This window comes from Pyrus communis, chromosome 1 (assembly GCF_963583255.1).
Source record: "Pyrus communis chromosome 1, drPyrComm1.1, whole genome shotgun sequence".
NCBI classification, from domain to species: domain Eukaryota; kingdom Viridiplantae; phylum Streptophyta; class Magnoliopsida; order Rosales; family Rosaceae; genus Pyrus; species Pyrus communis.
Genome location: NC_084803.1, coordinates 3,170,227 through 3,183,805, shown reverse-complemented (window position 1 = coordinate 3,183,805; position 13,579 = coordinate 3,170,227). Strand labels below are relative to the sequence as shown.

The window sequence follows — 13,579 nt, the reverse complement described above, 5'->3', positions numbered from 1 at the left end:
ATCACCATCACGGGCCCGAGTCCCGACCCATCGTTAGAGTCTTAAAAGCACAATGACGATTATAACCTCGTAAAGCCGGAACGACTCCAACCTACTCACTCCACCGTCCAACCCACAGAAGACAAAACTTTTATTTTCCATCGCCTTTACAAAATTCGTCACGTTAAATTTACCCGGAAAATCTTGATTCCCGAGAAAATCCCCAAAACCAACCACACGGCTCTCTCGAGCAAGGCATCCAAATCTACAAGACGGAGTTCATCGACTGAGTGCCCGAGCGACGTTCCTCCGGCCAAGAGACGCCCTGTCCATGCTGGTACTGCAACTTTGCTGAATTTCTCGTACTATGAGCATTTCTGATTCGATTAATCAGTTTCATTGATTCGATTGTGATTCAAAAGTATCTGTAGGATTTTAGAGAAGGGTTGAATTATTTACAAGTTTCCATGGTGGGTTTGGTTGGATATGGAGTAATTAGATTAACTTGTATGCAAAGATAGGATATGATGTCGCAGAAAACTGAGAGTAAGAAAGATTACAGTGGTGGGAACTCTAACAGTGGTCAATTGTTGCGTGATATTGAAGAAATAAGCAAAGCCCTTTACTTGCATAAATCCCCACCAAATGTTTTGCTTTCCCCTTCTGATGGAAGATCCAAATCTGCCGGGAAAACCCGTTTTTCGGATTCGAACCCGAGATTGGTTAGGGGAGATTTGTTGCACAAGGACAAGAAATCATCTTCGGTGTGGAATTGGAAGAGACCCTTGAAGGCTCTCAGTCATATGGGGAATCGGAAATTTAGTTGTTGTTTTTACCTTCATGTGCATTCGGTTGAGGGGTTGCCTGTGAGTTTTAATAATCTTAGTGTATGTGTGCATTGGAAGAGGAAAGGTGAGGTGCTGCAGACTCGGTCTTCGAAGGTTGTGGAGGGCGTAGCTGAGTTTGATGAAACCTTGATGCATAGGTGTTCTGTGTATGGAAGTAGAAATGGCGCTAACCATTCAGTTAAGTATGAGGATAAGCTTTCGTTGATTTACGTTTCTTTGAGTGGGGCGCCAGGGCTTGACATTGGGAACCACTGGGTTGATCTTACGAGGCTGTTACCGCTTACTTTTGAGGAGCTGGAAGGGGGGAAATGTTATGGTAAATGGACAACAAGCTTTAACCTTTCAGGCAAGGCTAGAGGGGCTAATCTAAATGTTAGTTTAGGATTTTCGGTGATGCAGCATAAGTTAGTTAGTGTGAGGGATAATCCAAATGTTCCTGAGCTTACGAACACGAGGCCAAGAGGGTCAAGTTCGTTGGATGGTGGAGCTACGATGCTTCAGCGAGTTGGGAGTGTGCCAAGTAATGTAACCCCCAGGCCTGCCTTCTCATCTCAGTCTCTTGATTTGAAGATTTGTCGCAAAGCATTGCTGAATGGAGGGTTGGAGCTCTCCAAGTCAATTAATTTCTTATGTCAGACACTTGATGAGACCAGGTTGAGTAGTGTAACAGAGTCAGATTGTGAACATGTGCCACCAATTGAACCTAAGACTGATATAGACTTTTCGTTTGCTAAAGGAATTGAAGAGTGTGAAGATGATGATACTGAATTTACCATTGTAGAAGTGGGGACAGAAATGTCTGAGAAGGAAGAGTTGCAATCTGATGAAGTTCCTGGTCATGCTAATGATGAGTCAGCAGTTGAAATCATTTATTTAGATGAGATCATTAACGATTATGATATGGACCTCGAGGAGAAGACTATGGTTATTCCAAAGGAAGTCCATGATAGTTATGTGGACCAGGTTGTGGTGGATGACAGCAAACATGAACAAGATAGCGTATGCATCAAGGGATCGGCCATGGATGAGGTGGAGTCTGCAACTCATATTCAATTGATCTCAGAATCAGTAGATTTGGATCATCCATTTTCTTCAGGAGAGTTTCTTGAGGAAAGAAACCACAAGGAGCTTAAGTCGACTTACAAAGCAAGTAAGACAGGTGAAAAATCATTTAGCTTGGATGATGTTACTGAATCCGTGTCAAGTGATTTCCTAAGCATCCTTGGAATGGATTGTAGCATGAGTTCTGATAGTGATGCCGAGTCTCCTAGAGAACGTCTTTTAAGAGAGTTTGAAAAAGAGTCTCTGGGTTCAGGAAACTTATTTTTTGATTTTGATTGGACGGAAGAGCAGCCCGAAATTGGATCCTGTGTTTCACCAGGTTCTCATTCTAGAGATTGTTATGAGAATTCTGATTTGTTGTTGATTATTGAAGCCGCTGAAGAAGAGCACAAGAAAGAAAGTGAGCTATTATGGAGAAGGAAGGCCAAAATTCTTGAAGGATTGGAGACTGAAGCTTTGATGCGAGAATGGGGATTAAATGAAAAGGACTTTCGGAATTCTCCTCGTACCTTCTCTGGTGGATTTGGTAGTCCAATTGAGCTCCCCCTTGAAGAGCCACTCTTACCTCCACTCGGAGAAGGCTTTGGTTCTTATGTTCGGTTGAAGGGTGGAGGCATTTTGCAGTCTATGAATCCTTCACTTTTCAGAAATGCTAAAAATGGTGGGAACTTGGTCATTCAAATTTCTAATCCCGTTGTTATACCAGCAGTAATGGGTATTGATGTTATCGAGATAATGCAGCATCTGGCATTGGTTGGAGATACGCTGCATGAGTGGGTGAATAAACTAACACCTTTGGAAGATATTACGGGGAAGACAATACAACAAGTAGCTTGGGAGGCAGCAGCCCCAGCGCCAAACATAGTGGGGTCTGAAAGGTTGTGAGCACAACAAGTACATTTATTTCTGAACTATTGTGATTTGAAACATTTCTCTATTTGTTGGCTTACTTCTCGTTTTTGTTTCAGGTTTGAGCAGATTTTATATGGCGGGAGGCAGGATGAAGGATGTCCTTCTAGTTGGAGTTGTAATAACCTGAGTTCCGCCGAATTGGGAGGTAGGGAGATGGGGTCAGACTATGTATCTCTAGAATATCTTGCTCCTTTGGCTATGAGAAAAATTGAAGCTTTCTCACTGGAAGGGTTAAGAATCCAGTCCCGCATGTCAAGTGGAGAGGCACCTTCAAGTATATATCCTGAGTCTGGAGGTTTGCAACTGTGCGGTTTTGGAGATTGTGTTGATGATGCTAAGGGATTATTGGCTCTCTCTTTATCACTGGACGAATGGTTGAGGCTAGATGCTACAATCATTAATAATGAAGGTCACAGCAGAGATCGAATGACGAAAATCCTTGCTGCCCATCATGCCAAGTACACAGATTTGATCGATGGAAATTTGACACAAGATACGAACTGCAGTGATTTATCTGGCCGGAAGTGTGGACTTTTGGGGGACAACCTCACAATTGCTCTCATGGTGCAGCTTAGAGATCCCTTTCGAAACTATGAACCAGTGGGCGTTCCAATGCTTGCTCTAATTCAAGTGGAGAGAGCTTTAGCCAATTTAAAGCCAGAAGTGTCAAGTGTGCTGTTAAACGATAGCAAAGAGAACGAACTCGATGAGCCAGTGTTTGAGGAGTATGGCGACAAGATTAAAGGGGAGACCAATGAAGGAGATGAAGGATGGAACCCTCAGTTTAAAATCATCGACGTCCACCTGTCAGGAGTGGATACTGCACCAGGCAAGAGGCTGCTCTGGGGCACCACAACGCAACTGCAGTCTGGCTCCCGATGGTTGCTTGGCACTGGCATGGGTAAGACCACTAGTTTTCCACTTTCAAACTCGAAAGCCCTCGTAAGATCATCCACACTGGTTTCAGCAAAGAAGCATAGAGATTTTTTGTGGAGCATTTCCTCTCATTTCCAAGGAACGGAATATACCTGGAAAGATTCGATTGCTCCACACGTTCGAAACCCGAATGTTATATTTCCGAATGAAAGCATCAAACCACACGTAAACATGTAATATGTATATGTGTTTTCCTAGTACAGATTCTTTTGTTTGTAGAGTGAGAATAGAGATGTTAAGCGGGCCATTTTGCGTACAGGTTTTTATGTGATTGATAGATTCTCTTGTATTATACTTCAAATCCGAAACTTCTTGCTTTCGTTTCTTTGTTTATTCATTGCTTTCGTTTCTTTGTTCATTGAATAAATGCTGCTGTTGATATTTTGACGAGTTTTTCTTTATACAAGCGATATTTTACTTTTAACTAATCTTAATTGGGAGCGGAATCCCAACTTAGGATTACGCCCCGTGTGCCATTGACTGTTAGTTTGGTTTGGAGAAACTTAAATGCTACGGAATGGAGCCTGTTTTGAGTGATTACCGGAAACATTTAATTGGCATCTGCTTTCTTGATGTCCATGACACAACTCAGGACAGGATGTCTGCTATTTATTAAAAGAAAGACTATGGATATGATGTCTTTCACATTAAAAGAAAGACTATTGATATGATGTCTTGATGTCCATGACACAATTCAGGACAGGATGTCTGCTCTTTATTAAAAGAAAAACTATTGATATGATGTCTTTCACATTAAAAGCTAACGTGTCAATACCAAAATGTGTTACATGTTACAAATACAAAATCCGTCAATTGAGAAAGGATGGATATTTTGCACAAGAAATTTATAGCCATAACTTTAGTACATATTGGCTCCATGAAACATATGGCAGTCTTTGTTCACTCCACTAGGTGAACAAACATTTGGGAAAAAAAAAAAAAAAAAAACTTTTTGTGCCTAAAGTGTTATTGAATTACAAGTCCCATTACTTAAGGCGTTGTCAACCAAATAGACTGCATCTAACATCCTGAGAAGTCTCATCCCTTCAAAACTCTAAAAATGCTAAAAAATTAGAGGCCTGGATGGTTATGGACACCCTCATAAGTTGTAATTACAAACCTTGGATCCTCTCTGTCTCTTTCAACTCTCTTTTTCACAAGGCACCCTTCAACTGAGCACTTGTAGTAATTCCTGCAATCAAATATATCATTATCAGATCAAATACGTCTAAACATCGCTAAACGTTACATCTAAATCGCATATGTAGGTCAGACAAGTCAACCAGAACAGTGTGCTCGCCGTCTTACATGTGAGTTTGAATCCCTTCCAATAGATTAGGGTAGTTAAGATTATCGTTTGTAACTTCGTAAAAGGAAAGGAACACATTTGTATTTGAGTCGGTTAATTGTACTTTTACTCTATTTGTTTTCTTCTACCTTGGATGAGGGCTGTTTTTCACCACCTTTTTACCATACTTCCTCCACTTGAACCCGTCATCCAATATTTCAACCTCTGATTTTGTTTTGAATGCAACTCTCTCTCTAGTTTCCTGCCTCTCCCGGCTGCTTCCACTCTCTCCTCCTAACACACACACACACAAAATAAATAAATAGTTAAAAAAAACAAGAAATACAATTGGAGCTAGAAATGCATTAGAACAAATATATGTATGTGAGTGTGTGGATAATTGTTTATATGCATACTGCTAGTAGACCCTCCAGGTTGGCTGCTCCCTGCACCAGACTCATCAGCTTCATTTGCTTGAAAACCCGAATTCTGGACAGATAACTCCGAAGCCACGGAACTCGGATCTCCATCGAGCCAGTCGCCGATCATCAAGAATTCCGAAAACTCAAAATTCGAGTTGTCGGAAAAGTCATTAGTCTCAGGTGACTCTGCTGACCTGAAGTTGCCACCAGACATTTAGTTACCAAAAAGTATGACCAAACTGAACGTTGAGCATGACCTAAATATATGATCTCTCTCCCTAGTTCGAAAAGGAGGAGCAGGAGGTTTCATTGTGACCTTCCTTTGCAATGAAAGGAAGCTTCAAAGCTGATGCTAAGTAGGAGTGCCACATAGACAATGACAGATATTTATTAATTTGAAACCGAAAATTCTATGATGATTTGAAGTATTTTATTTGAACCGTATTTTTAATCATAATTTTTTTTATTATTGTATATTTGACTAACGTTATAACTGTTTAAAAACACAAGAATATAGAATAATTTCGAAATATACTAAAAATAAAAAATACTTGAAATAAAATCCAGAAGAAAGATGCAGTGAGGACAGTATAGTGTGTGGAACATGCCAAAGGAGGACTTGGGGGAAGACTTTGTAACTTTAAGGGTCCCGTGTTTAGACCAATCCCAATCCTTCACACTTGAGAAAAATAAATAATAAATAAGAATAATCAATGAATAATATTAATACAAGTCAATTGTGATGGTGACTTGATGCATTCAGTGCACCACATACGGGATTATGGGACTGAGTCATCGAGCTAAGGTCATTAAGTACCATCCTTATGTTGGAGGGAGGATTATTTTGTTTAGACACTCGTATAAGGTACCTTACATAAGAAAATTATAGACAAGAAATTTAGGTACTTTATGTGTGTGGTTGAATAATTACGTGGTCAGATAAATGCTTATGTATAAAGTAATTTTACTGCTACAAAGCATTTTCAACTATCTGAAAGCCCAAAAATACAAGAATTATTTAATATTTCATGTTACATGTCCCACAACTATATAACCAATTAACACAACATATCATGCACATGAAAATGAGCTCAATGTTTGGCATGTTATGTTCCACTTGTTTCATTTAATTTCGCATTAACCCTGTCCTTACGTTGGCGTTGCACATACTGTTGCTTCTGTGATTTGAAGTGCACATGGGCTCCGTACAACCTAAAAAGAATGAAGCAAGAACTTTACCAGATGAAAAAGCTTGACCAAATATACTGCTGTAATTGGTCCTGCCTTACCGATCGATTCTCGGGACCGGAGGATACAATCTCTAGTGGATGCGGTTGAAATAAGAGGGTACTTTTTTTTCTAGATCCAGACGACCACATATTTTGGTCGTCCAAATTTAAAAATTTACCCCTTACAAGGCATAAGTAAATTTCCTAATCCTTTCTTTTGTACATTAATGTATGGCGCACGTCGCACCTTATACAATATTTTCAGAGAGAAGTGTGAACTCGTCACATCTGACAATAATGTCAACAAGAATTATAGACCATTTAGTCTCAGTTCATCAAAATTTTGTTCAAAGTTGATGTTAGACAGACATCAAAAATTAGGCAGCCATTTAACGAAAGAATTAACCTAGGAAGTATGTGAGTAACTTCCAGAGGCAATGTCAAAGGGTCCACTGAATAACTGTCATATTATCATGATATCAATATCAAGTTGGGTAGCCAAGCAATAACTTTGAAAGATAAATTCTTTATCTTGTTTTATACAAATTAACCAAAACTTTTGATACCAATTTCTTTCTGAACAAAGTAAATGTTGAGATTTAGCGCAACCAATCACGAAATGAAAAATTAAAAACACGCAATCTTTCTTAGGAAAAAAAGAAGATAATGATTGTAAAATGACTTTTTCAGAACGCTAATAGTAATTATCTAGCCAATCACTCGAGTCCAACAAACACAACCCTTTTTTTTTCGAGGAAACAGCCTGCAACATCATAGACTGCGGACAGAAAGGTATACACTTCAGAGTTCCCGACAAAATTCGCCCTTCTCCTGTTCTCCAACAGTTTCTGCTATCGTTATGCTCTGCAGTGGGCATCTGCAACAAACTCGTGTGCGTGTGACATATTTTTGCTTCATCTTCGTGCTTCTAGGCGCTCTCCAAATTTCCAGTAGAACCTAGTCTGCTGCTCCGGACAAGCAATGAAAAACTATATCGAATAAGCCGCTTTATGGGAATCAAAGTAAGAAACGATTGTTTGTTAACGGGTAGGTACTAAGCATGTGTGAATAAACTTATCTCCCTTGACTGTTACAGACAGTCCGATTTTAAGCTGGTGCTGAAAGTGAGTTTGTTTTATAATCCACGGAGATCCGCTGATTCGGCTATCTTTAGGTAACTGTTTCTCCTTTAGAGCAGCTATAGCAGCTTTATTAACTTAGCAGGATTAATACATAGAGTAACAGATTTTTCATGGACAAACCGGTAGTGCAAGATACATATCAGGTCTGCCGAAACATATACCAATTTGTAGAAACTGCGTATTGGTAATCATTGATTCAGCATCATGGAAACTGAAAACGTACGAACAATTGGTTGTACCTGTTAGTGGCGGAGAAAACAAACACACCCCGTCTCTCGTTTCCACCATCTAACTCTACAAGCAACTGTGACTGTAGACGGTGAGTGAGTTCACTTTATCCACAAATGAACAATATACGATCGAGCGTGTGCATCGTGTCTTGATGAGCATGAATCGGTTCGAGATTACCTGGTTTACTAGCCGCTCATTAACCCCTCCCCCTTCGTTGTCGCCCCGCTTTGTTGTCAAAGCATCCACCTGCCAATAATTGAGCGGAAAAACACATTACAAAAGCTACAATTTGAGGGACACTACTTACATGAAAACTATGAAATATCATACATCCCAGGAGGACAAGACACTCATGTTTACCCGTAATCCCTAAACCCTAAACCCTAAACCTTAAACCCTAAACCCTAACCCTAAACCCTAAACCATAAGCCATGGCAATGTAATGAGTTCGCCAACATTTTTTCTAGAAACTAAATAAAATACCACAACTAACAAAGAAATCCAATAGAAGACATCGATGACTGACCTTAATGTGAATGAAATTGGCTCCCGCTTCATTAGCGACAGCCTTCGTTATCAGTGTTTTTCCGCATCTTGAAGTTCCACAAGGCTATTTTTGAAGAGATATTTCAATAAGCCCTAAAATGCAGTGAAACAAAATAATATATTTTTTAATTGGACGAACACTTGAATTTTTTTTTTTTTTTTAACTCTAATTGTATAACGATACGTGAGAGTTTCGCTCTGTGTCCGACGGGCTGAAAAGTTCTCAAAAATATCATATTTTTGGTCCGTGGGTGTGTAAAAGGACTACTAAGCTCTATTCTATAAATTTTATTACAAAATTGCCCCTACAAGTTTAACCTTTCTAATCAAGCGACGTCGTTTGCAGAAGGGTTACATATGCAGTGGTTTCCTGCCGCCCCTTTCTGTGTGTGCTCTAACCGTGAGCGATGGCGCGCCTAAAGCACAAAGCGGGCCCGCCGCCTGCAGCCGCCGATAAGTCGGAAAACCGGCGTCGTTTAAACATGGAGAGGTCGGCTTACTTCTCCCGGAGAGAGGCTGCGAAGGTATTGAAGCTCGTCCTCCAAGGCGACGCCAAGAAGCGGTCCGTCGGCACCATCAAGTCACTCGTTTACAGTCCCTCCGTCAGGAACAAGAAAGGCACTTTCGCTTTGGTTTGTCAAACCCTAAAATGTAAGTTTACAACTCTCACCGCATTCAGAAATGCAAAGTGAAGTTATTTTTTATTGGCTTACTTTCTGTTTGGCTGCCGATAAAATTTGATTTTCCTGCTTATTTCAGATCTTCAGATTATCCAAGAGGTCTTGAATGCTGCCGAAGTACTGAATAGCAAGTGGAAGGTATCAAAATGTCTTCTTTTTTATTCATAATAACAAGCAATTTGAACTCTCAGGCACTGAATTGCTTAATTCTGATGTTGCAGAAGCAAGATGAGTTGGTTTACATAGTCACCTACGACATCCTTTTCGGTCAGGTAATATTCGTTATGAACTCGAAACAGCATTTGATTTTCTGCCCTAATTTTGTGATTGTGGTCAATTTTTGAGGTGAAATGTGAATTAAATTTTTATACAGGTGAGTTCATCCGCAATAGGTGATGCGGAGAAGTATCTCATGCGTCGCCAAGAAGCTCTGCAGTCCGCTCTGGCTCGGCTATTGGTGAAGAAAAAAGTGAAGAAAGTTGAAGACTTGATAGCTCTTTATGAAATTCCCGGTGTGTGTGATTTTACATGTTTTTAGTTTCATACTGTTATTCCATCTCTTCAATTGTATACTACTATAGTGGAATTGGTAGAAACAGAATGCTTTGCAATGTTCATTTCATAGAATCTAAGGGAAATCTTAAACTGTTAGGATGCGGACTGATGTTACCTTCCGTTCTAACACCATTTTCGTGTTGCAGATATCTCAATACCTCGTCATGTTCGAGTAAATACTCTGAAAATGGATGTTGACACTGCCTTACTTGAATTAAAGAAGCAATTTCAGGTATTTCCTCAAACTTTGTAATTAATGTTTTGTAAGAATGTAATTAAGTTCAAGTGTATGTCGTGTAACACACGTTACAAAATTTAGAGGTAATCTTATGGTGGAATGGGTGAAACATCAGACTAGGCTATCTCTACTGAATTAAACATGTAAAGCCGCAACTTGGGTGTTTGGCAATTGCCGATAACCTAATATCAAGTGAATGTGTTGCAAAGACCAATTTTGAACATTGAGAAAAGAATGTGTTGTGTGTTTTGTTATGCGTTTGTCTTCTTTAGTTTCTTTGCCGTGTTACTGAGACAGTTTTTTTCTTACATAGGTTCAAAAGGATGACCTGGTTCCTCACTTGTTGGTTCTTCCACCGGGTAGTGATCTTCACGATCATCCTCTAATAAAGGATGGAAGTATTTTTATGCAAGTAAGAATTATCTAATATTGTTATTAGTACTTTAAGAATGATCTAATATTGTTATTAGTACTTTCCTCATAAAATTTCAACCAACCTTGACGTTGCCTTTATGTTCTGTTCTTATTTGTTGAAGGATGATGTGGAAAATTGTCTAAATCGTGAAGGATCCATTTATCTTTTATCTGCATGAGTTATGTTTTAACCATTTCTTTAACAGGGAAAGGCAAGCTCTCTGGTGGCTGCAGCCCTTGCTCCGAAACCAGGATGGGAGGTCGGTAAAGTTTGTACATCGCTAATTATTATGAACTTAAGTTGGGTTAATGTTTTGCGTCGGTTGTATTGAGTTTTGGTTTTAAGATTATACAACAGTTTGCGCCAATTAAATATGATTTCCTTTGAAGGTTCTTGATGCATGCTCGGCTCCTGGAAACAAAACTGTGCACCTTGCAGCTCTTATGAGAGGAGAGGGAAAAGTAATAGCATGTGAACTGAATGAAGACAGGGTTAAACGTTTAAAAGAGACTATCAGACTTTCTGGTGCTTCTAGTATCCTTCTGCCTTCATCTTTCCGATTACTTTCTGTTTGTTCTCTTTTCCTTGGAAGTAGTGGAACTACGGCAATCTAACGAGTAATCTGAAATATGATACTTCGTTATGTTTATGTTTATAACGTTTAGATTATGCCGGTCGCTGATCTTATCTTGTGCTATTGTAGTATTAACTTATTATAATAAGCCATTTGACTTAACTTGGGCTTAGATATTAAGGTTGTGCATGGAGATTTCTTAGACTTAAACCCTGAAGATCCTCAATTTTCCAAGGTTAGAAGACTTAACTTCCAGACCGTCGTTACTTTTCTCCTCCTGGTTGCGAACTCGCATTTTACAATGTTTCAAATACATTCCTTTCATGCTTACAACAAAATTCAATGTTACAGGTCCGGGCCATTCTTTTAGATCCTTCCTGCTCTGGATCTGGGACTGCTTCTGCAAGATTAGATCATTTGCTCCCATCTTCTGCTCCAGGTGCCTTTTAGATAGCTTCTTGTAATTGCTGAATTTTACCCAACTAGATATTTCTATCGGTAATCCAACCAACAAAAAAAATAATAATAATTACGCTGTCGCAAGATGTGCGTAACTCTTATTCAATATGCAAGGAAGCTTATTTAACGTTCCCAGATCATTAGTCTGCTTGTGCAGAGTTACGAATTGATCGAACATCTATGTTCTTTTAAAATACGTAGGTCAGGGTGCCGATTTTGCCAGCACAGAAAGACTTAACAAGCTCGCTGCCTTTCAGAGAAAAGCTCTGGCTCATGCTTTATCTTGTAAGTTTGTTTCTACTATCAGTTGTTTACCTTAAAATGTGGAGGAAAAAAAACGTTTTCTGAATCCCAAAATCGTAGCCAAAACTTGATCCTTTCTATCCAGTAGTCGCTCAGATACCAATATCTACTGCTTGCTTTGTTCATTTCGTTAATAATCCGATTTATTTCAATCATATGAATTGATGTGTACCGCTTTTGCCAGTTCCGGAAGTGGAGAGAGTTGTTTACAGCACATGCTCTGTTAACCAAGTCGAAAACGAAGATGTCGTTAAATCTGTGCTACCACTTGCTGCATCCAATGGTTTCCAACTGGAAACCCCCTTCCCGAAATGGCACCGCCGTGGTCTCCCCGTTATCGAGGGCGGTAAGTAGCATCCTTAAATCTTGACAAAATTTGACAAAATGTTCAGATATTGGCATCTCAATCACTGCCGTTATCTTGCCTTGCAGCCGAATGCTTGATTAGGACCGATCCGAAGGAGGACAAAGAAGGCTTCTTCATCGCTCTGTTTTCCAGGAGCTCCAGCACCCAACAAGAGGCGCCTAATGGAACCGGCAGAGACGCCACCGAAGCCTCGAAGAGGCAGAGAAATTATGCAGTGCCTCATCTCAATCTGTTTAAAACGTGGACACATATGCAGCGGATGTGGCGTAATAATTCTAGCCACACTCACAGTCAATGTCATTGTTGCTAAAACATTAACTCCTTTTGTTTCAAAAGCTTTTCGTTTAAGCAGCTTTTGCTACGATTCTGTTCTTCGTATGATGTCCAATGATTCGATTTTTCGCATAAGTTGTTGTCCGATAATTCAATTGTTCGAGTTATCTGTTCCGCAATGCACACTTTTGACGGATTTTGTGAAAGTCGCCAACAGAAATGGGAAGGATTAACAGAGATTGAAGTAGGCATTAATACATAATATGCTTCATTGATCTGAAAAAACAAACATGCTTAGAACACCAAAACACATATAAAACACGTAAACACATTCAGAAAATACAACGAAGCCACAAAATCTATCCGCAAACCATTTTATAATCCGGGCACGATTATTCTCAGAACCCAAATCACAGAAACAGCTCTCTGCAGTCTCAACCAATCTTGACCTCGATTGTCTTGGGCTTCTTCGGCTCCGGTGGCGGCAGCTTCTCAACCGTCACAGTCAGAACCCCATCCTGGCAAACAGCTGAAATCGCGTTTACATTCGCATTCTCCGGCAGCACAAACTTCCTCATGAACTTGCCGACCCTCCTCTCCATCCTCACGTACTTAGCCCCTTCCTTCTCCTCCTCCCGCTTCCTCTCGCCCCTGATCAGAAGTACATTGTCGTCTTCCACCTGGACCTTTATGTCTCCGGACTTCAACCCCGGCATGTCCACCACGAAGACGTAGGAGTTAGGGTACTCCTTGACGTCGGCTGGCGTGGCGGCCATCGCCTTGGCGTCGCGGACGTAGGTCCGGGTGGGGGCGTTGAATGACTTCTCGGCGTCGTCGGCGACGTCCATGATGTGCTGCAGTGTGGAGAAGAGTGGGGCATCAAAACCGGGGATTCTGATATCCATTCTTCGCTTCTTGGTGGGTGGAATTTTCGCTTTTCGGAGTTGATTAGCAGGCTTTTGTGAACCCTTGAGTAGGAACTTCTGGTCGCTGTGGGAGGAGGGCGGTGGATCCGTACTTATAGGAGGAGTTGAGAGGGGACGTGGGTTAGCGGGAAGGGAAAAAGGAAGGTTCTGGAGACACGGGGAATGCAGCAGGGGGTTCCAGGAGGTTCCGTTTA

At 40.5% G+C, this 13,579-nt stretch overlaps 4 protein-coding genes across 5 annotated transcripts; 2 read left to right on the top strand and 2 right to left on the bottom strand.

Moving 5' to 3' along the window:
* Positions 1 to 157: 157 nt before the first annotated feature.
* Positions 158 to 4,532, top strand: LOC137717955 (protein PLASTID MOVEMENT IMPAIRED 1-RELATED 2-like). 2 transcript variants are annotated; one of them, XM_068457481.1, is made up of 3 exons: positions 158 to 316; positions 402 to 2,767; positions 2,858 to 4,532. In XM_068457481.1, exons 2-3 carry the CDS (start codon positions 504 to 506, stop codon positions 3,912 to 3,914), a joined length of 3,321 nt encoding a protein of 1,106 aa, XP_068313582.1. In that variant the 5' UTR covers positions 158 to 316; positions 402 to 503; the 3' UTR covers positions 3,915 to 4,532. The 2 variants fall into 2 exon arrangements, with proteins under 2 accessions (XP_068313582.1, XP_068313573.1); XM_068457472.1 differs by having other exon boundaries at positions 158 to 2,767.
* A 135-nt stretch (positions 4,533 to 4,667) lies between these two features.
* LOC137717967 (probable WRKY transcription factor 50) lies at positions 4,668 to 5,774 on the bottom strand. Its single transcript, XM_068457493.1, has 3 exons — positions 5,442 to 5,774; positions 5,175 to 5,319; positions 4,668 to 4,929 (listed from the first exon to the last, which is right to left on the bottom strand). The coding sequence occupies exons 1-3, from the start codon at positions 5,659 to 5,661 to the stop codon at positions 4,809 to 4,811; spliced, it is 486 nt and encodes a 161-aa protein (XP_068313594.1). The 5' UTR covers positions 5,662 to 5,774; the 3' UTR covers positions 4,668 to 4,808.
* Positions 5,775 to 8,957: 3,183 nt separating this feature from the next.
* Positions 8,958 to 12,559, top strand: LOC137735171 (25S rRNA (cytosine-C(5))-methyltransferase NSUN5). Its single transcript, XM_068474570.1, has 13 exons — positions 8,958 to 9,246; positions 9,355 to 9,413; positions 9,497 to 9,547; positions 9,649 to 9,787; positions 9,977 to 10,062; positions 10,382 to 10,480; positions 10,689 to 10,742; positions 10,873 to 11,017; positions 11,231 to 11,292; positions 11,409 to 11,496; positions 11,718 to 11,801; positions 12,004 to 12,165; positions 12,252 to 12,559. The coding sequence occupies exons 1-13, from the start codon at positions 9,003 to 9,005 to the stop codon at positions 12,494 to 12,496; spliced, it is 1,518 nt and encodes a 505-aa protein (XP_068330671.1). The 5' UTR covers positions 8,958 to 9,002; the 3' UTR covers positions 12,497 to 12,559.
* Positions 12,560 to 12,704: 145 nt separating this feature from the next.
* On the bottom strand, positions 12,705 to 13,579 carry LOC137735182 (17.1 kDa class II heat shock protein-like). The gene has a single exon (XM_068474580.1). It carries the CDS (start codon positions 13,362 to 13,364, stop codon positions 12,894 to 12,896), a length of 471 nt encoding a protein of 156 aa, XP_068330681.1. The 5' UTR covers positions 13,365 to 13,579; the 3' UTR covers positions 12,705 to 12,893.

Excerpts from the sequence above, each read along its gene's own strand:
- LOC137717955 (XM_068457481.1), top strand. The coding sequence starts at position 504 with ATGATGTCGCAGAAAACTGAGAGTAAGAAAGATTACAGTGGTGGGAAC. Across the intron at positions 2,768-2,857 it reads AACATAGTGGGGTCTGAAAG|GTTTGAGCAGATTTTATATG; the intron begins GTTGTGAGCACA and ends TTTTTGTTTCAG.
- LOC137717967 (XM_068457493.1), bottom strand. The coding sequence starts at position 5,661 with ATGTCTGGTGGCAACTTCAGGTCAGCAGAGTCACCTGAGACTAATGAC. Across the intron at positions 5,320-5,441 it reads ACCTGGAGGGTCTACTAGCA|GAGGAGAGAGTGGAAGCAGC; the intron begins GTATGCATATAA and ends TGTGTGTGTTAG. Across the intron at positions 4,930-5,174 it reads AAAAACAGCCCTCATCCAAG|GAATTACTACAAGTGCTCAG; the intron begins GTAGAAGAAAAC and ends ATTTGATTGCAG.
- LOC137735171 (XM_068474570.1), top strand. The coding sequence starts at position 9,003 with ATGGCGCGCCTAAAGCACAAAGCGGGCCCGCCGCCTGCAGCCGCCGAT. Across the intron at positions 11,018-11,230 it reads CAGACTTTCTGGTGCTTCTA|ATATTAAGGTTGTGCATGGA; the intron begins GTATCCTTCTGC and ends ACTTGGGCTTAG. Across the intron at positions 11,497-11,717 it reads GCTCCCATCTTCTGCTCCAG|GTCAGGGTGCCGATTTTGCC; the intron begins GTGCCTTTTAGA and ends TAAAATACGTAG.
- LOC137735182 (XM_068474580.1), bottom strand. The coding sequence starts at position 13,364 with ATGGATATCAGAATCCCCGGTTTTGATGCCCCACTCTTCTCCACACTG.